Source organism: Stegostoma tigrinum, chromosome 20 (assembly GCF_030684315.1).
Source record: "Stegostoma tigrinum isolate sSteTig4 chromosome 20, sSteTig4.hap1, whole genome shotgun sequence".
In the NCBI taxonomy this organism is placed as follows: domain Eukaryota; kingdom Metazoa; phylum Chordata; class Chondrichthyes; order Orectolobiformes; family Stegostomatidae; genus Stegostoma; species Stegostoma tigrinum.
The window spans coordinates 57,929,036-57,951,621 of record NC_081373.1 but is presented as its reverse complement, the minus strand read 5'-3'; the positions used below and the strand labels follow the sequence as shown (position 1 = coordinate 57,951,621).

The 22,586-nt window shown below is 42.8% G+C and overlaps 1 protein-coding gene across 1 annotated transcript in view; it reads left to right on the top strand.

The window, feature by feature from the left end:
- The window catches only part of stox1 (storkhead box 1), a 58,408-nt gene extending 36,050 nt beyond the window's left edge, over window positions 1-22,358 (top strand). Inside the window, exons 2-4 of the mRNA XM_048551467.2 lie at window positions 9,811-9,963; window positions 15,040-17,335; window positions 21,102-22,358. Of these exons, the coding sequence (XP_048407424.2) occupies window positions 9,811-9,963; window positions 15,040-17,335; window positions 21,102-21,258 (2,606 nt within the window). The 3' untranslated portion in view covers window positions 21,259-22,358. The remainder of the gene's footprint in view (window positions 1-9,810; window positions 9,964-15,039; window positions 17,336-21,101) is intronic.
- Window positions 22,359-22,586: the final 228 nt, after the last annotated feature.

Genomic DNA, 22,586 nt, shown 5'->3' with positions numbered 1-22,586 from the left:
AAACTTGTGAAGTCCACATTGATACCATTGGGTTGCAGGGTTCCCAAGCAAAGTATGAGATGCTGTTCCTGCAGCTTTCAGGTGGCATCGTTGTGGCACTGCAGGAGGCCCAGGATGGACATGTCGTCCAGTGAGTGGGAGGGGGCATTGAAATGGTTCGCAACTGGGAGATGTAGTTGTTTGTTGTGAACTGAGCGTTGGTGTTCAGCAAAGTTGTCCCCAGGTATTTGCTTGGTTTCTCTGATGTAGAGGAGGCCACAATGGGAACTGCAGATACAGTATACCACGTTAGCAGATGTTCAGGTGAACATCAGTTTGATGTGGAAGGTCTTCTTAGGGCCTGGGATGGGAGTGAGGGGGGCGGTGTAGGGGCAGGTGTAGCTTCAGTTGCAGGGACATGTGCCGGGGGTGGTGGGGCTGGTGAGGAGTGTGGAGTGAACAAGGGAGTCACGGAGAAAATGGTCCCTCCGGAAAGCAGAAAAGGGTGGGGAGGGAACACCAACGCTCGGTTTGCAACAAACAACTACGCCTCCCAGTTGCGAACCATTTCAATTCCCCCTCCCACTCCTTGAATGACATGTCCATCCTGGGCCTCCTGCAGTGCCACAATGATGCCACCCGAAAGCTGCAGGAACAGAATCTCATACTTTGCTCGGGAACCCTGCAGCCCAATGGTAGCAATGTGGACTTCACAAGTTTAAAAATCTCCCCTCACCCTACCGCATCCCAAAACCAGCCTAGCTAATCCCTGCCTCCCTAACCATTCCTCCCACCTCAAGCCCTACCCCTATCTCCTACCCACAAACCTCGTCCCGCCTCCTTGACCTGTCCAACCTCCCTGGACCGATCTATCCCCTCCCTAATTCCCCACCTACATTCACCTTCACTGGGTCCAACCCCGCCTCTTTGACCTGTCTAACTCCTCTCCACCTATCTTTTCCTTCATCCATCTTCTATCTGCCTCCCCCCTCCCTTCCCCTCCCCCGTTTCTGAAGAAGGGCCTCAACCCGAAACGTCAGCTTTCCTGCTCCTCTGATTGGTCTGCTGTGTTCATCGTGCTCTATACCTTCTTATCTCAGTTTCTCCAGCATCAGCAGTTCCTACTATCTGTGCACCAAAAGTGGATGCTTTGGACAGGGTGCAGAGGAGGTTCACCAGGATGTCGCCTGGTATGGAGGGCGCTAGCTATGAAGGGAGGTTGAGTAGATTAGGATTATTTACATTCAAAAAAATGGAGGTTGAGGGGAGACCTGATTGAGGTCTACAAAATTATGAGAGGTAGAGACAGGGTGGATAGCAAGAAGCTTTTTCCCAGAGTTAGGGGGACTCAGTTACTAGGCGTCATGATTTCAAGGTGAAAGGGGAAAAGTTTAAAGGAGAAATGCATGGAAAGTTCTTTACGCAGAGGGTGGCGGGTGCCTGGAATGCGTTGCCAGCAGAGGTGGTAGAAGCGGGCACAATAGTGCCATTTAAGATGTATCTAGACAGATACATGAATGGGTACAGAGCAGAGGGATACAGATCCTTGGAAAATAGGCAACAGGGTAGGATAGAGGATCTGGATTGGCACAGGCTTGGAGAGCCAAAGGGCCTGTTCCTGTGCTGTAATTTTCTGTGTTCTTGTTCTTTGAGGGCATCCTTCAACATCTTTATGTGTCTGTCTCATTCCTCCTCATCCAAACAGATCCTGTGTATGCGTGGGGCTTCTCTGTAGGGGATTGCTTTTCTAATATGTTTGGGGTGGAAGCTAGAGAAATGTAGCATCTCGCAGAAGAATGAGGTACAGAGCTGTCCTTCCTTGATGGAGATGCATGTGTCCAAGAATGAGACTGATTCAAAAGAGTAGTCCATGGCAAGTGTGATGGTGGATGAAACTTATTGATATTGCTATGTAGTTGTTTCAGTGATTCCTCACTGTGAGTCCAAAGGAAGAAAGTGCCATCAATGTATCTGGTGTATAGCATTGGTTATAGGTTCTGTGCACCAAAGAAGTCTTGTTCGAACCTGTGCATGAACATGTTGGCATATTAGGGAGCAAATCTGGTCCCTATGGCTGTTCTTTGTGTCTGAATGAAGAACTGGTTGTCGAAGGTGAAGACATTGTAGTCGAGAATGAAGCGGATAAGTTGTAAGGTGGCGTTAGGAAATTGGCAGTTTGTGGTATTGAGTACTGAGGCTGTTACGGCGATGCCGTCGTCTTCGGGGATGCTGGTGTACAGTGTTGAAATGTCGATTGAGACAAGGAATGTTCCTGATTTGACTGGTCTGTGGGTGCTGAGTTTCTTTAAGAAATCTGTAGTGTCACAACAGAAGCTGGAGGTTCCCGGTTCATTGGGTTTCAAAATGTCCTCGACATAACCAGAGAGGTTCTCACCAGGGTCTCATTGCCTGATACGATGGGACATCCAGGTGTGTTGGTTTTGTATATCTTTGTACATCTCCAGAAGGTGGTAGAAGTCACCTGCGTGGAAAGTATGCAGGATGAGAGTGCATAGAGTCCTCTGAAGGACTGGATCAAAAGTTTTGACCAGTCTGTACAGTTGACGGGTGTGTTGTTTGGTCAGATCGGCAGGTAGATCTCAACCTCCTCAGAAGAGAGACATGGGATATGTCTCAAAGGGTGTCCTTCATCATGCAGTACATCCCAGGAGCGGAGAAACTACGCCATGTTTCTTCACAGCCTTTAACACATTATCAATGATGATGAGCGTCTCACCAAAATCTTCCCCACACCTCACTTCTCGCCTTCAAACAACCGCCAAACCCTAAACAGACCATTGTTCGCAGCAAACTACCCAGCCTTCAGGACAACATCGATTTCAACACTGTACAACCCTGTCATGGCAACCTCTGCAAGATATGTCAGATCTTCAACATGAGTCCCACCATCACCACTCACCACATGCACGGCAGATACTGGTGTGACTTGGCCAACATTGTCTATCTCAGATGCTGCAGGCAAGGATGCCCCGAGGCATTGTATACTGGTGAGACTATGCGGAAGCTATCACAACTGATGAATGGACACAACAACAGTATAACACACGCACACGCACATGCACGTACATAGATCCTCCCATGCGCACACACTGTCTCTCAAGCATATGCACGCACATGCACACACACACATGAATCCATGGGGTGAATTTGTATTTGCAGATACATTCTCTTTTGTTCAAAAAGCAAAATTTATAGATGGTCAGTCAATGTGGTGTTTTATAAATTCCTACTTTAGAAATAAACCAGTCTGACTCCAAAACAAAACACAAACAGATTCTAAACAAAGCTAGTATGCATTGTCCGATTTAAAATGTCACCTTTTCTTTACGCTGATAAAACCTTTAGTTTTCTCAGGATAGTGACTTTAAAGGAATTTAGGGATTTACATATACATAGTAATCAATTCAAACCTTCTAAAGATTTAACAGCATCTTAGGTTTGTTTAGTACATCCTCATAAGTGGTGTGGCCCTTTAATCTTTTACTGATAAATTCTGTGTCTGATACTACCTCTCTCACTAACACCTGATGAAGGAGTAAGACTCTGAAAGCTTGTGTTTTTAAATAACCCTATTGGACTAGAACCTGGTGTTGTGTGATTTCTGACCTCGTCGACCCCATTTCGACACCACGTCCACACCGGATCTCCATCCAGAATACCCCACCTCTGTTTCCCCACTTACTCCTGCTTTCTATCTGTCTCCTGCCCTCTGCCCCTCTCTCCCCTTCTCTCTACTCCATGCCTATCTCTCTCTCTCTCTCTCTCTCTCTCTCTGCCTTTTCGCTCACATACAGTGTCTCTCTTTCCCTCCTGTCTTTCTCTCTCTCTCTCTCTCTCTCTCTCTCTCTCTCTCTCTCTCTCTCTCTCTCTCTCTCTCTCTCTCTCTCTCTCTCCCCTCTCTCTCTTTCCCCCCCGCCTCTCTCTCTCACTCTCTCTCTGCCACCCTGTCTCTTCCTCTTTCTCCACCTTTCTGCCTCATCTCCACCCTCTGTGCCCAATCACTCCCTTTCTTGCCTGCTGCTTCCCTCTCTGGTCTCTTTTTCCCTCCTATCTGCCCCATTTCGGAGCATTCCACCCAGACCCATTCCCCTATAACCCACTAATCTACACATCCCTGAACACTTCGGGCAATTTAGCATGGCCAGTCCACCTAGCATGCACATCTTTGGACTGTGGGAGGAAACTGGAGCACCTGGTGTAAACCCATGTAGACACGGAAAGAATGTCCAAACTCCACACAGACAGTCGCCTGAGATAAAATAAATCTCCCAAAAGTAAAATAATTTGTGTTTCCATATTTATAAGTCCATAAGTTAGAACATGCAGGTGTGTTAAGAAATTAGGAAGCAAATAGCACTTTGGCCTTTATTGGAAGAAGATTTCAGCTCGGACTCAGTTGTTGGGGTCTATAATGAAGGATGGGGTAACTGATCACTTTGAGAGGTTTCAGTTCATCAGGGACAACCAGCATGGATTCGTGACAGGCAAGTCATCCCTGAAAAACCTCATTAATTTTTTTGAAGAGATGACTGAAGTAGTGGAAGGAATGACTATGCATGTTGTTTTTACAGACTTCCAGAAGGCATTTAATAATATCCCACATAAGAGACTGTTAATTAAGGTAGAAACCCACTATTACCCACAAATTACTGACATGGCTGTGAAGTTGGTTGAGTGGCAGGCAACAGAAAGTAGGGATAATGGATATGTTCTCAAGTTGGCAGGATGTGAACAGGGTATCTCACAAGGGTATGTGTTAGGGCCTCAATTATTGACATTATTTATGAATGATTTGGGTAATGACACAGGAAGCCATTTATCCAAATTTGTTGATAAGACAAAGGTTAGGTGGCATTGTACAAAGTGTAGACGATAAAGTAAAATTGGAAACAGATAATGATAGACGAAGTGAATGGGCAAACTGTGGCAGATGGCATTCGATGTAAGTAAGTGTGTAGACCTTAATTACAGCTCTTCAGTGACAACCTCGCAAAACATTTTATCCATGACATTCTCAGCTTTGTGGATGCTCCAAAGTGAGTCTGTCTGTAGCTCCAGCCACTCCATGTGGTCAATCATGAGCTGTAGCTGAACATACATCCTACATATGGTAGCGGTGGAGGTTAGACAGACCTTAGGTTTCGGGTAAAAGTTCGGCACAACATTGTGGGCCGATGGGCCTGTACTGTGCTGTACTGTTCTATGTTCTATGTTCTGTGTTCTATACATGGTCACCATGGACACTGGAAGTGTCCCCTGATCTCTCTCACATTGCAGAGGGAGCATTCTGCAGGGCCAAGTTCTCCTGCCATTGTAAACCCAGCAACTAAAAATAATACACTAGGAACCTTGTAACCTGTACAACCTTACCTACTACTCACTCTCACTCTCCATTTCTACTTTACACTCTATCTCCCTCAAAATACTATTCACTCAGTCTCTTGTCCTGACAGCTGAGCAGTTGATTATATGTCATTTTTTGCATCATGACATCACAACCAGAGCTCCATTCCTGGACTCAGCACCAGTTTGCTCTGCTCCCAGCACCACCACCATCACAGTTCTCACTGACCTCAATCTAAACTCTGCTTCTCAGGCTTTAACAGGTTCACATTGCCGTGCTGTACTACCACTGTCACCTTTGGTCCAGCTGACCTTGAGTGATCACCTGAATACTCCTTAAATTTTGTGATAGTTTCTGCCTCTGCCACCTTTTCGGGCAGTGATTTCCAGATACTCGCCACTCTTTGAGTGAAAATATTGTTCCTAAATTCCCTCTAAACTTCTTGCCCTCTCCTTCAAATCTATGCCCCTTAATTATTGATCCCTCTACTAAATGGAAATATTTCTTTCTATCAGTGTTCCTTGTAATTTTATGGACCTCAATTCACAGCACTCCCACCAGCCAGCCTGATTTGCTTTAAGGAAAACAACCCTGGCCTATCTAGTCTCTCTTCATAGCTGCTGAATCTCTTAATATCCTGATAAATCTCTGCTGTACCCTTTCCAGTGCAATCACATCCTTTCGACATTGTAATAACTAGAAATGACAAACAGCTGTCACTCAACTCACATCTTGTACATCTCGATCATAACTTCTCTAATATTGAATCCAGTGCCTTGATTAATAAAGACAAGTATGCCATTTCACTTCTTAACCACCTTGTCCATCTGTCATGTTGTCATCAATGGTCTATGGATCCCTCTGATCCTGAATGCTTCTTAGGATCCAACTATTCATCATGTACTCCCTTGCCTTCTTAGTTCTTTTTTTTAAACTCACCGGCTGTGCCCAGCATTTATTGCCTGTCTGTAATTTGTGCTTGAAAAGGTGATGGTGACCTGCCTTATTGAGCTGCTGCAGTCTGTATGTTGTAGACAAATCCACAGTACCATTAGGGAGGGAACAAGCTGCAGCGTTATGATGAGATAGCAGGGGAATACACCGGGTGAACTGCCCATTCAGAGAGCAGACATGGACACAGCAAGCCTGTCTTCGCACTGTCAACAGTTGGTGATCTGATTATCCAGATTGCAAGATCTCGAGGCATAGTGAATTGGCAGAATATCGAATCTATCCATGGAATTCTAACTGTGATAAGAAATTCTGCACAAAGCTTCAATAATCTTTTTATTTGTGAGATGAAATCATCGTGGCAATTAAATTGGTGTGGTGATTGTATGCGTGAAATGCAATAGTTATGGGCAATACAAGACCAGTGTGTAAATGTACACTATAGCTGCACTGAGCACTGATAGGACCTCCATTGTTCCACTGTCTGATGATATTACCTTCCCAGTTAAGGCTCACTATTCCAGCACCTCTGAAATTAGTACAAATTATGCTCCTTTGTAGTGTGCTGCTGGCAAAACGTCCCATATGAGTCCATTTTCAATGTGAATCATATCTATTATTGACTCTGAAATGGTCATGTTCAATATTTAATGTGCTTAGTTACATGGCAAGTATTTTCCACATCCAAAACATGATTTTGGGGCTTTGAGAAAAGTACTAAAGTAATGACAGTATTGCAAGCTGTTACAGAAGTGTGCATACTTTAGCTGGTAACAATCACTAGCGGTTGATCAGATAATCTAATAAACATAAAATGAATCAATAATTTGTCTGAGAACTGTCAACACATTTGAATGTTATCTTGTTCTGAACAACAGAGTATGACCTCATCCTGGTATCTGTATCACAAATGCATCCCCAGAGATTCTAATTATTGATTCTTTTTGCCAATTAATATGTCAATTAATTAAGTCTGTGCAGACTTCCAATCAGAAGCTTTGCTTCATCAACTCTTTGAACTTATGTTTACACTGAGTATTGCTAGTGTCAACTACTTGTGTTGTAAATAGTACCCCAGCTCTTATGGGTAGATGCTGTGGGGCCTGGGAAGAAGGTACCCTGCTTATGTATTGTGAAATTTAGAAGCATAGAAAACAGGAGCATGATTAGGACTTTCAGCCCTTCGAGCCTGCTCTGCCATTCAATATGAACATGCTGATCATCCACCTCAGTCTCCTGTTGCTGCTTCTTCCCCAAACCTTTTGATCCATTTTGCCCCAAGAACTACATCCAATGTTATTTTGAAAACATTAAATGCTTCATCTTCAATCGTTTTCTGTGGTCAAGAATTCCACAGGCCCACCGTGCTTTCGGTGAAGACATTTATCCTCATCTCAGTCCTAAATCCCCACATCCCTAGACTGTGACCCCTAGCTTTGGCAACATCCTTCCTGCACTTACCCTATCTAATTCTGTTAGAATTTTATATGTTTCAAAAATGCATCACCTCTCACTTTTTAAGATTAAGTTCTGTTTCCCATTGTTTTGCCCATCTGTATTGTCCTACATTTTAAGGTTTTCCTGCTCACTCCTTACCATACCACCAGTTTCCATGTCATCTGCGAACTTACTGATCAAATCTGCTACGCTCATTTTTGTTCATTAATGTTCTGTACAAATCAGAAGGGACCAAACCCTCTGGTATGCCATTAGATACAGCTTCCAGTCACTCAAACAACCCCCAACCATCACCCTCTGCCTACTGTCACTAAGCCAATTTTAGATCCAACTTGCCAAATTACCATGAACATCATGGCTCTTACCACCTTGATGTATCTCTTTTGCAAGACCATCTCAAAAGCCTTATTAGTCCATGTATCCTTCATCCACTGCAGTACCCTCATCCACAAGTCTAGTAAGCTCATTGAAAATCTCAGTCAAACCTGTCAAACTTGATAATGCCCTGGTAAAGCCATATTATCCATGGTTAACCTCTACCTCTCCTCGCTTCAGAATTTGTTCCAACAATTCAATACAGATGAGTGTGAGGTGTTGCACTTTATAAAGCCAATCCAAGGTATACAGACTTATACAGTAAATGGTAAGGTCCTGAGGATTGTTGTGGAACAAAGGGACCAAGGAGTAGAAGTACATAGTTTATTGAAAGCGGTGTCGCAGGTGGACAGAATGATGAAGTAGGCATGTAGCATGCTGACCTTAATCAATCAAGGTTTTGAGTATAAGAGTTGGGACAAAATGATATAGTTGTATAAGTTATTGCTGAGGCTGCAGTTGGCGTATTCTGTACAGTTTTAGTCATCCTGTTATAGGAAAAACGTAGTTAAACTAGAAAGTGTGCAAAGATTTACAAGGATGTTTCCAGGATTAGTAGGCCTGAGTTACATGGAGAGATTGACCAGGATAGGACTTTATTCCTTGGAACGTAGGAGAATGAGGGGTGACTTTATTAAGGTGTATAAAATCATGAGGAGTAGAGATACGATGAATCCATATAGTCTTTTCCCAGGGATGAAGTATTGAAAACTAGAGGGCATACTTTTAAGTGAGAGAGGAAAGATTTAAGAAGGACCTGAAGGGGCAACTTCTTCACACAGAGAGTGGTGCATATATGGAATGGGCTGCTGGAGAAAGTGGTTGAGGCAGGTACAGTAGCAACGTTTAAAAACATTTGGATATATTCATGGATGGAAAGGGTTTCGAAGGATATGGACCAAATGCAGGCAGTTGGAACTAGCTGAGTGGGCACCATGGTTAGCATGGACCAATTTGGGCTGAAGGGCCTGTGTCCATGCTGTATTACTCTATGACTCTCTATGACTGTACTTTCCCTATCATTGACGTTAGATTCACAAGCCTATTGTATTCCTAGCACTCTTCTTGATCAATGTAACAAATTAGCTATCCTCCAGTCCTCTGGCACCTCTCCTGTGCCCAGAGAGAGTTTGAAAATTAATGTCAGGGCCCTGCAATCTTCTACCTTGTCACCCACAGCAGGCTGGGATAAATCTCATCTGGGCATGGGCATTCAACAATTTGGTTATGCGTCAGCTGAATTTTCCTTTATTTTACCTGTAATGTTTTTCATATCCCATCTTTGTGTTCCTAATTTCATTTTTAAGTAACCCCCTGCACTTTCTGTACACCTCTATGGCTCCTCATTTACCATAAGCTTCCCTTTCTTTCCTTATCTAAGCTTCCTCAGTATCAAGTGTTTTCTGATACTGGCCCCACTAGCTAGGGGGAAACATCCTGTCTTCTGTTACTCTGTTAGAATTTTGCATTTTCAGTCTCTCATGAAATTGAGAGATATGAGGATCTCATTTAGTTCCGAAGAAGAGCCCTGTTTGACTCAAAACTCTGCAGTTCTTCTATAAATAGACACCACCAGATCAAGTGAGTTTTTCCAGTATTTTGTTTTTATTGTAAATCTCCAGCATCCATTGTATTTTGCTTTGTTTTTGCTTTGTGTAGTAATCTCATGTGTCATTTTGCAGGTGATGCACCCGTAATATCCATGAAGCCCATTCCTCAGTCTCAGTTTGTTCCCTTGGCAGAAGTGCTTTGTTGTGTTATTTCCGAAATGAATGCTAATCGCACAGTTGTGACCCAGGAAGCCCTATTGGAATATTTGGTTGAGTGTTATCCAGGTAATTTTATGGCGCAGAATTTATTCTTGGGCATATCTTGAATCACAACAGTTGCAAATTCCCTACGCACTTCAACCTCAAATCCAGGCAACAAAATATGTACAACATTGTTTTCCTGAGGCCTTGGGATTGTGGAGGGAAAACTGATTTGTGTAGACCTTGCCTTGAGCAAACTCAATTGCACAATGCTTGTCTCACCTCAGCTTAATTACTGTCATGCCACCATGCAATATGTCAACTATATGTTGTTGAGAACTTTGAAAGGCAACAAGGGGACACATGGAGATAACGAAGAGGAACTAGATTAGGCTAAATGGTCACTGGAACATGTTCCACAGTTCTCCTATGATTTGGCTGATGTGACTTTTTGTCTTATTACTTCATTCTCTGTACAATCCTGGAGATTGCCATTGGACACAACAGACTTTCATTGAGCCTCATCCACCAGCCTATTGGCAATACAGTTGCAAACACTTCACCCCCAACTCACCTGTAAGGAGGTCCTTCACAACTCGATCACATATTTGCAGATTAAGAGAGAGGCAATGTTTCACCAGCCAGGGAAATATCTTTCCTTCCTGCGCTCTGTAGAGGCCAGCCGTATTTATTCTTTAGTCAAATGGATTGCCTGTGTGGTGTACACAATGTACCAAACTGAGGCCACTTTCACCTCATCTGATGAAAACACGCTCTTGAATTCAGTCTCATAAACCTTAGCTGCAACTCCCAAATACAAGCTCTGTGCTTCCCCAGATGGTGACAACAATATGATGCACCCTCATTGCTGACGTGAGACAATAAATGGCTATCAAAGCTTAACAGGGTAGAGTGTGCTGATAGTCATGCCTCAGTGTTCTATAAGCAGTCACACCAATGTATAAATAAATAAGATCCAATGAGCCCAAGTGGGTGGAAAGAGTTGGTCTAAAGGCTCTGTTATCATGCTGTACACACTGACTATAATAGTTAGGTGGTTGTTTTTGACCGGCATGAATGCAATGGACAAAGAGATCATAGATTATTTGTAGCATAAAATACCGGATATTGCTGTTTTATCATCATCGTAGAATCCCTACAGTGTGAAAACAGGCCCTTCTGCCCAACAAGTCCACACTGACCCTCTGACATCCAACCCAGACCCATCTCCCCATCGCCCACCTAATCTGCACATCCCTGAACACTACAGGCAATTTATCATGGCCAATCCACCTAGCCTGCACATCTTTGGACTGTGGGAATAAACCAGAGCCCCCAGAGGAAACTCACACAGACATGGGGAGAATATGCAAACTACACACAGTCAGTCACCTGAGGGTGGAATCAAACCCAGACCCCTTTTTCTGTAATGCAACAGTGCTAACCACTGAGCCGCCATGCGGCAGTACTGTATTGTACTGTAAATCTCTGACACCAAAATGACCAATTTGTCCAATTGACTGCTACTCCGGCCCAAAGCATATCATGTCAGCTCAAATCATTAACTGAAAAATAACACTACTTATTGTAGCACACTTAACTTTAGCAAGAGTAGTGAGAAGAAAAGACTTCTACTGTACTGCTATGCATCTTAAACTACACCAGTTCAAAAACCCCAAATGTATATAAACCACAACTAAGAAGCACAAAAGACAGTTTAACATATGGGTGGGAAAATAACATAGAAACATAGAAAATAGGTTCAAGGGTAGGCTATTCGGCCCTTCAACCCTGCACCACCATTCAACATGATCATGAGTGATTATGCAATTTCAGTATCTCACTCCTGATTTCTCTCCATACCCCTTGATCCCTTTAACTGCAAGGACCACATCCAACTCCCTCTTGACAAACAGCTTTCTGTGGTAGAGAATTCCAAAGGTTCATGACTGCCTTGGTAAAAAAAATCCTTCCTCATTTCAGTCCTGAATGGCTTACCCCTTATTCTTAGACTGTGACCCCTAATTCTGGACTTACCCAATATTGGGAACATTCTTTCCTCATCTAGCCTGTCCAATCCCATCAGGATTTTGTATATTTCTATGAAATCCCTTCTCATTATTCTAAATTCCAGTGAGTACAGCCCATTTAATCCAGTCTTTCTTCATATGTCCGTTCTGCCATCACGGCAATCAGTCTGGTGAGCCTTCGCGAGGCTCCCTCAACAGCAAGAATGTCCTTACTCAGACTAGGAGAGCAAAACTGCACACACTCCTCAAGTTGTGACCTCGCCAAGGCCCTATTTAACTACAGCAAGGCATCCTACTCCTGTACTCAAGTCCTCTCACTATGAAGGGTAGCATTCCATTTAGCTTTCCTCACCACCTGCTGTACCTGCATGCCAACCTTCAATGACTGTTCCACCATGATGGCCAGGTCCTTTTTTACATCACCTTTTCCTAAACTGCCACCATTCAGATAATAATCTGCCTTCCTCTTTTTACTACAAAAGTGGATAACCTCACATTTGTCCACATTATATTGCATTTACTGATATTTGCCCACTCAGTCAGTCTGGCCAAGTCATCTGCAGCATCTTAGCATCCTCCTCAAAGCACACACTGCCACCCAATTTTGTATCATCTGCAAATCTGGAGATATTGTATTCAATTCCTTTGTTCAAATCATTAATATTTATTGTGAACAGCTGAGGTCCTAACACTGAACACTGCAGTACCCCACTTGTCACTGCCTGCCACTCAGAAAAGGATCCATTTATTTCAATTCTCTGCTTCCTGTCTGCCAACCAGTTCTCTGTCTACGTCAGTACATTACCTCCAATACCACAAGCCTTAATTTTGCTTACTAATCTCCTCTATGGGACCTTGTCAAAAGACTTTTGAAAGATCAGATACACAACATCCATTGATTCACCCTTGTCCAATCTACTGGCTACATCTCAAAAAATTCCAGAAAATTTGTCAAGCATGATTACCCTTTGGTGAACCCATGATGACTTGGACTGATCCTGTCACTGCTTTCCAAATGTTCAGTTATTACGTCCTTAATAATTGACTCTAGCAATTTCCCCACCACCAATGTCAGGTTAACGGGCCTATAATTGCCAGTTTTCTCTCTCCGTCCATTTTTTTAAAAAGTGGGGTTACATTAGCTAGCCTTCAGTCTATTTGAACTCTTCTAGAGTCTATAGAATGCTGGAAAATGATCACCAATGCTTCCATAATTTCTAGGGCCACTTCCTGAAATACTGTAGGATGGAGAGCATCAGGCCCTCAGGGACTTAGCAAGTTTTAATCCCATTAATTTCCCCAATACCATTTCCAGACTAATAAGGATTTCTTTCTGTTCCTCCTTCATGCTTGACCCTCTGTTCTCTAACACTTCCAGAAGGCTATTTGTAGCCTTCATTGTGAAGACAAATCCAAAATATTTGTTCACCTGGTCTGCCATCTGTTTGTCGTCCATTATGATTCTAACGATATGGGGACCTACATTTGTCCTCAGCCTTTTTTTCTTCACATATCTATAGAATCTTCTGTAGTCAGTTTTTATATTTTCTGCAAGTTTACTCATGTATTCTATTTTCCCTTTCCGAATTAAACCCTTTGTCCTCCTCCGCTGAATTTTAAGTTTCTCCCAGTCCTCCGGTTTGCTGCTTTTTCTGACCAATTTATATACCTCCTCTTTGGTTTTAACATGATCACTAATTTCCCTTGTTAGCCACCTTCCTTGTTTTACTGTTGTGCCAGACAGGGATGTGCAGTTGTTGAAGTTGATCCATGTGTTCTTCGAATGTTTGCCATTGCCTATCCACCACCTACTGCTTAAGTATCCTTGACAAGCTTATCCAAGTCAATTCATGTCTCACACCATCAAAGTTAGCTTTCGTCAAATTCAGGATCCTAGTCTCAGATTTAACTGTGTCAGTCTCCACCTTAATGAAGTATTCCACCACATTATGGCCACTCTTCCCCAAAGGATCTCATACCACAAGGTTGCTAATTAATCTTTTTTTATTATACTATATCCAGTCTAGGATGGCCTGTTCTCTAGATGATTCCTCAACATATTGGATGAGTAAACCATCCATCGTACATTCCAGGAAATCCTACTCCATCATATTGCTGCCAGCTTGGTTAGACCAATCAATACGCATATCGAAGATACCCATAATAATGCTGTACCCTTAGTGCACACATCTCTAATTTCCCGTTTAATGCCATCTCCAACCTCACACCTACTGTTTAGTGGTCTGTACACAACTCCTACTAACTAATATCAATCGGATAAACAAAATTCCAAAGATCAGAAATCCACATCACAAGACAGAAAGTTATATTATCACAGATCATTTGATTCCAGCAATATCGACACACTGTTTATAGATTGAAAGGCATTCTTCGATTTGATGGTTGAGCACATAAACCAAGATAGCAGGCAACAGGAAGGCAATAGGCAAATTCCTGTTGCCTGCCACTTCAACATACCACTGTGTAACCTGGCCACATTTCCGTCTCAGACCAGCTGCAACGCTCCATTAAAGCTCATTGCAAACAGGATGAGGAGCACCTCATTTCCAGGACTCGGCAATGAGTTCAATAATTTGAGAACCTGACCACCACCTTCTCGGTCCTTTACCCACACCCACACACACATCCACACCAGGTCCTGACACAACATAAAGTTAGAGAGATTTACAACATGGAAACAGGCCCCGTGGCAGAATTTGTCCATGCTGTCCAGTTTTCACAATTAATCTAGTCCCATTTGCCTGCATTTGGTCCATATCCCTCCATAAACATGCATGTACCTGAGATGAGTTGCTTTCAGCAAGTGAACACATTTTCACCTCTTTATGGTCCGCATACTCAGCTTTTCTTTCTCCTGAGCATACAATTATCTGTCCATTTCTCCCTAAATGTCATTATCTCTCTGGGCCCCACTTCTGCCTACGCACTCACCTCTTTCCATCAGTTCATTGATAAAGATCATCAGATGAAGCGTCACAGGACTCTTAACATAAACTCTCTTTTCTCTCTCCAGATCCTGCCAGACCTGCTAAGTTTCTCCAGCAATTTCTGCTCTTGTTCGTTTCTTCTTCATGCCAACTGATGTAAAATTTTGATTTTGATATTGTAGGTATAGCAACACCCTCTCAAGAGATAGTGCACAGTGCCTTGGGCTCCCTGATTCAGGACAGGAAGATTTATCACACTGGAGAAGGCTATTTCATTGTCACTCCACACACCTACTTCATTACAGGCAGCACAGGGAAACAGAGACAGCCCTGGATGCTATGTGAGGAGAACACTGCCTCACTTGATCGTATTACATACCTGGTGAGTGTAGAAAGCAGTCAGAAACCATTGAGGAAGGACAAGGCACTTCTCAATGGAGTCTCCCACTGCAAGTCCTGTCGCTGCTTCAGCCAGCCAGAGGAGGAGCAACAGGCTGAGTCGCAGTTCTGTAAGAGTAGCCCAGACCAGCGCAGCTGCAAGGAGAACAAGCCAGCAGTCCAGCACAGGGCCACTTCTACAGTGATTGGGCCTTGTAGGGCCAAAGAGAAGGGAAATCCCATCCGAAAGCTCAGCCTCAGCCTGTTCTGGCGCAAGAAAAAAAAAGAGATCCCCAAGAGAGTATACGGGACTTTTTCAGCCCAGTTTCCCCCAGAGGAGTGGCCGGTACGTGATGAGAACAGTGTGGGGAACATTCCACGAGACGTGGAGCACCAACTCATCAAACGCATCAATCCCGGACTGACTGTGGAGAACCTGGTCAGGCACACTCTGCTGATGAAGAAACTGAGCAGAGAGAACATTGCTCAATGTCACAGCAGTGACTCACTGGACCAGCTGATTGGCAAGCAGAGGCGTCATTCTAAAGAAAACCCACAAAAGACAGCAGCTAAATTGCAACCACAGCAACGTAGAGTGAGGTCCAGAAGGGAGAAGAAAAGACTGAAGCCTAAGGGATCACTGCAACCAACCAATGATCTGCCCAAGACTAGGAATGGTCCAAATGTGAAGAAACTGGACAAGCGCAGGAGTGAAGGAGAGCAAATGCTTCATGAGGAGCCGCCAACCCAGGCTTGCAGGAGTAGAACCCCAACCAAACACTCTCACCAGAAAAGAATCGATGGTTCTTTCACCAAGAGCAAATGCCATCACACTCAAAAATCCACAATCAACAACCCAAGGGTGAGGCTAAGGTCACAGTCTGTGGACTCTTTTGCCAGGGCACAGGACGCTGTCTTAGGAAGAGAGAGTGCTCCGGAGAAGTGCCAACCCAACACTGCTGTCCATTTCAGGCCAGCAGAGGAAGATAATGAGCAGCAACTACGAAGTCATGATGTTAGGATAGAGTGTAGAAACCAGGTTCTCTCATGTTACACTATCCCTATTGGCTGTGAATCCCACGACTGTCTGAACAAAAACCAAACACCTGCTCCCCCTCAAAATATACACACTTCAAATTTCATCCTTGCCTGCTATCACCAAGAGCAGGAGACACAGGAATTTAGCAATGTAACAATGCCAGAGGTTAGCTATGAGTATGAAGATAGTTCTGTCCCTCAAGCCTTGTGTGATCGAATTTCCAAGCAGGGTCAGAATCCCACCACCTCTACAACAGTGAAGTGTGCGAGTATGGAGAGGCTCTCAAGCCTTTCTCATCTGTCTGATGCACAACTTGTGTCCCTAGAGCAAGCACACCAGTCTGAGGGTGAAACAGCCAGCCAACCAGAGACTGACGAGGGTGAGGTCTTCACTGATGAAGATCAGACCTTGTATCAGAGAGAGCTGGAGGAGGATGATGCCTGCAGTTCACTTTACCTTGACGATACAGAGCTGTCCATACACCTGCCTGGTCTCGACTATGCTGATGAACCTGGGAGTGAAGGTGTGCCAAGTGAGTTGTCCAGTGAAAGCTGGGTTTTATCCAAGATGTTGCTGCAGGAGGAGCAAACTGCAGAAAGTGAATTTGCTGAACAGCAGGTGGAGAGCTGGTTAAAAGGAGCAAGTGACAGCAGTATGGGACAGTCGACGCCATGCTGTGGGAAGGAGCCTCACAGTCCGTTTTGCAGATACCAGCCAATGTTACCTCTGCCATATGAACACCTGGAGAAAGAGGAGCCTCCAAGTGGGTGCAGGGACCTCATCAGCAGTATATTTGATTTTTCCAACTTGACCGTTGCTAACTCTTCTCCAGAGACCCTTTGTACATCTAGTAATGAAGGCACCAGAAACCCAGCCGGTCAGGGCCTCTGGGCTGGGCATCCCAGAATGAAAACTCAACTGATGAGAAATTTGGACCACAACCAATTTCATCACCACATCCACAGTACTGCATTATCACAGAGCAGCCAAGATGACAACACTCATCTGGAGTTGCTGGAAAACCACAGCATTACTGGAGATAGTGGTATTGATTCACCAAGGTGAGTGTTCAAGAAACAGGGTGACATGGTGGCTCAGTGGTTAGCACTGTCACCTCACAGTGCCAGGGACCTCGGCTCGGTTCCAGCCTCGGGCAACTGTTTGTGTGGAGTTTGCGCATTCTCTTGGTGTCTGTGTGGGTTTCTGCCGGATGTTCTGGTTTCCTTGCACAGTCCAAAACATGTGGGTTAGGTGGATTGCTCATGGTGTCCAGGGGTGTGTAAGTTAGGTAGATTAGCCATAGGAAAGGCAGGGTTGCAGAGAAAGTGTAGAGGGATAGGTCAGGATGGGATGCTGTTCGGAGGGGTGGTGTGGACTTGTTGGGCCGATTGGCCTGTTTCCACACTGTAGGGATTCTATGAACCGAAGGGTTCTACTGGGTGCAGCATTTTGCTGGGTCACAGATTGAAAACCTCAGTTAAAACAGATATCCTTGTAAATCAAGATATAAAAGGGAGGAAGAGATAATAGGAACTGCAGATGCTGGAGAATCTGAGATAACAAAGTGTAGAGCTGGATGATCACAGCAGGCCGAGCAGAAAAGCTGACGTTTCGGGCCTATACCCTTGTGACTTCTCTATTTAAGTAAGCAGTGAGGCAGCAAGCTGAAAACTACGGACCAGTTTATCATGGGGATATTATTAGGGAGGTTATAGCATTTAGAAAATCTCAATGCAATTAAGTAAAGTTTAAGTTTTGTGAAATGGAAATTGTATTTGATTAGTTTGAGTTCTTTGAGGAAGTAACACGTAATGTGGATGAGTGAGTATCTGTAAATATGCTCGACATGAATTTCCAAAAGGCATTTGATATTGTGCCATGTCAAAGGTTACTGCACAAACTAAGGGCTTGTGGCATCAGGGAAATCTTACTAGCATGAATCAGGATTGAATGGCTAACAGAAAGCAGAGAATAAGGATCGGTGTTTTGAGAGTGATAAGCTGTAACTAGTGGAGTGCTGCTGTGATCGGTGCTGGGGCCTCAACTACTTACAATCTGCATCACTGACTTGGATGAAGGGACTGAATGCAATATTATGGTTTCTGATGACACAAAGGCAGGAAGAATCTATAATTGTGAACACTTAATTCAACAAGTGGATTTAGACAGCTTATGCGACTGGGCAAATGTTCGTAGCTGGTGCATATGTGGGAAAATGTGAACATATCCTCTTTGTCAGGGAGAACAAAAGACCAGCATAATACTTAAATTGAGATAATGCAAAATTCTGTGGTTCAGAGGAATCATTTTGTACTGGTGAATGAACCACAAAGTTAGCCAGCACACTGAGTGATTATTGGAAGAAATGGAATGTTGCTGTTTATAGCAAGAGGTATGGAATATAAGAGTTGGGACATTTTGCTAGAAGCAATTTAGAGAAGGTTCATTCATCTGATTCTGAGGATAAAGGGGTTATCTTGTTAGCCAACGTTGGACAGGCTGGGCCTGTTTTCATTGGGGCTTAGAGAATAACAGGTAATCTTAGAAAAGCATATACAATTCTTCAAAGATTTAACAAGTTTGATGGACAAAGGATGTGGGAAAGACTAGAACAGTTTAAAAATTAGAGGGGGAAGAGAGAGAGAGAGACAGCTCCTTTATTCTCCATCCCTCTCTTCAAAAACATATTGGCAATTTTTCAAAAGACGAGGATGGGTTTTCCAAAATCTTTGTTTGTAGAAATTAATTTTAAAGTGATGTGCAGGATTTTATTTATTTCTCATGTACAGTCTCAGAGTGAGTGTTATCCATCCCCTGTGATCACACGCACTCCCAAAAATACACATACAACACACACATTCTCAAAATGGATGTACACTCAGATTGGTGTGCACAAACACAAATCTTATTGTGTAAACAGACACAACATACATGCACACAATGACACAATGTATGCCCCGTCACAAAATGCGCACAGATATGCACATCATGTGCACACAAAAACATAACAAGCACAAGGCTCAGCCTGTGCATGCACATAAAGACACAGACAGCGTGCACTCCGAGGCACAGACATATTTATGCACGGAGACACAACATATGAATATGTACAGGCGCACACAACATACAGGCACACAGAAGCATATACATACACAAGAAGGCATGTATACAAACGCACTGAAATATTCACCCAGTTCGGAGTTTTAAAATTCTGTCAAGATTGGTGGTAAAGCAGTTCATATGAAGGATCCGTTTGTGTTTCCAACTGAACCTTCCAAAGCAGGTTTCTGAGATGGTTTAATTCTTAACTTGAATGCTAGTTTAAACAGGCATGCTGTTAGCTTCGAGGTCTGCTGCTGTTCTCTGTACAGGAGTTAAAAGCAAACTCCTTCAAGAATTCAGAACATGTAAATAAAGTTTGACAAAATTCTAAAGGAGTTTCAATTACATGATGCTGGTTGTCAATGGCTAATGGGTTGATAATTATTGAGCTAGTCATATTGACAAAAAGTTTTCACTCCCGTGGCCAAATCTAAAGTTACTTTAGCAATATCTTCAGACATTAGAGTTTAGAGATGCCTCTTTTTTAGAGAGTCAGGCTCGGAGACTAGGACTTCGAGCTCTCTTTGTTTCAATCCATCTACACAGTAACAGCTGAGAAATTCTACGACGGTGGTCTGTCTCACTATATCCCCCTGTAGTCCACTGCTGGAGGCACGCAGCACATCAGCTAACATGTAAGTCATGTGATCTGTGAGAGCAGTTTTAAAAGTCCCACAAAGGTATTTTTAAAAACTAAAGGAAAAATCAGCTTTTCTTCTGAACAATTTGCAATATCCCTGATAAATCATAGGCAGAGATAAGAATTATTTCTCTTAAAGGGTGTTCTGTGAAAAGTTCTGAAATTCTCTTCCCCAGAGACCACTGGAACCTGAATGATTGATTATTTAAAACCCTCTTTTAGGTAGTTTCTTGATTGACCAAAGAGTCAAAGGGTATTATGGGTAGACAGCAAAATGGAATTGAGGCCACAATAAGATTAGTCTCTGTTGCTTAAGTGGCTGAACAGCCTTTCTCCTAATTTATATGTTCATTTGCAGATCGGGAGAATCTGTCTCCACTGACAGAAGAATTTGTGGTTGAAGTCCACAAATTTAAGACCAATTTCAAAAACAAAATTGCGACACAAGTCAGGGGACTGTGAAGATGAAGAATTTTTTTAAGTTCTTTGCCAAGGCTTCATATATTGACCATTCTAATTGTCCTTCAGGTGATGCTGAGCTATCTTCTTTATAACCAAATGTCTTACTAAGCCATTTCAGAGGTAATCAAGAGTCAGCCATATTGCTGATCAGCAATATTGCATATTGCATATATTCAAGAAGGGGTATAAATGATAGATTTCCTTCCCAAAAGGACGTTAGTGAATCAGATTGATTTATTGTCGTGTGTACCAGAGTGAAGTGAGGAGCTTTGTGGACCAGTACAAACGGATCATAGTAAGTTTTTAACGCTAAACTAGTAATTAGATAGTCACCATTGCTGATTCTAGCTTTTTATTCCTGAAATGCATTGGCCTAAAAGGATGATGGAAGCAGCTTCAACCATAACTTTCGGAAGAAAATTGGATTAAAAATGTTTATCCAAAGGTATTAAAAGTGAGAAGCCCAAATGTCAGGGCTTAAGAGCAGCAGATGTGAGACTAATTAGTTTTTTTCAAAGAACTGGAGCAACCCGATAGGCTAAAAGCCCTTATGATTTCATAAAGTTGCTTAAGTTAAAAAAACTACAGAAATGAACAATCCTAAATGTGAACTTCTTTTCCAGGACCCGAGTCAGTTTGGCTTCAAACAATTCGATCATTCTGGACAGCTTGAGGCGACGGAGTTTGATGCAGAATTATGGAACTTTGAACACTACTGGGCAGAATGGTGTTTTATCTCAGCATCCTTTACTGCAGCTCACCCCAGTAATGAATGTTTGATTGGAGGCTGTGCTAACTGACTCAGCAATGTAAAATGACACATAAATATATAGCTTCTGGGGGTTGTAAATGGTAAATGAGTTAGGAATTGCACAGCTATTATGAAATCAGGACAAAAGTACCGATGCTGGAAATCTGAAACAAAAACAGAAACTGTGAGAAAACCTCAGCAGGACTGGTAAAACTGCAAAGAGAAATCAGAGTTAATACTTCAGGGTCCAGTGACCCTTCTTAGAACCAGTTCTGAAGAAGGGCCACTGGACCCAAAACATTAATTCCAATTTGTCTCCACAGACGCTCCTGAACCTGCTAAAATTTTCCAACAATTCCTGTTTTTGTTTATGAAACAAAATCTTTTTTACTAATGGCCTTTGAATTGCTCCCATTTACTGACTTTTTTTAGTTAGTTCCTGGTTATGTACTACTAGCAATGTCAGCATTTATTTTCCATCCTTATATACCCTTGTTAGTGCTTTGGGTACATGTGATCAGCTCGGTGAGCCACTTAAGGACAGTAAAGAATGCACCACTTTATCATGTGTCTGGATTTTTATGGCAATCCACAAGTTACGTGATCACCATTTTGGATTCTAGCTTTTTATTTCAAAGTTTATCCGATGAATAGAATTTAAATTTCAGATTGGCTGATTACAGGTCCTGTAATATATCCATTATGCTTATCTCTTCTTTTAATATTAGTTTTATTTGGAAAAACTAAGTATTTTCCGTGTTAGTAAAAGAGATGCTTGTGCAAAAAATTAAAACACATAAAAACTTTTTTTAAAAAGTAATCTTTCAAAATATGAGTTTGCATTTTATGGGTGAAAGATAGATGCAAGTAGTATTTACCAAGGATTTCCAGAAAGATGTTGAAAATTCTAAGTTAGTTTGATTGGTTAGATATATTCTAATTGTAGTGATTGTAACAAGATCAGCCAGGTGGACATCATAGAATGTGAGTTCTCTGATTGGGGCTGTTAATCTGATTCAATCAGGGAGCCCTAGCTGATGATATAAACAGGAGTGTCAGAGATGCTGTTCACTCTGAGAGCTGGCTCTGAGGAAGCTGGATCACTGTCAAGAACTCTCCCAAGTGTAAATAAAGGGTTACCTGGTGACAGGATACCAGTCTCTGTGGAGTTATTTCACTAATCAACCTGTTCAGAAATGGTATTGCACATTTCAGGAGAGATGGGATTTGAACCTGAACCTCCTGGCTGAGAGGTATGGACTTACCACTGCAAAAGAGCTCCTGTTTGGTTTGTGAAAAGTAAGAAGTGGCACACAGAGGACATGGGCATAGACAGTCATTATAACAGGGAATATTT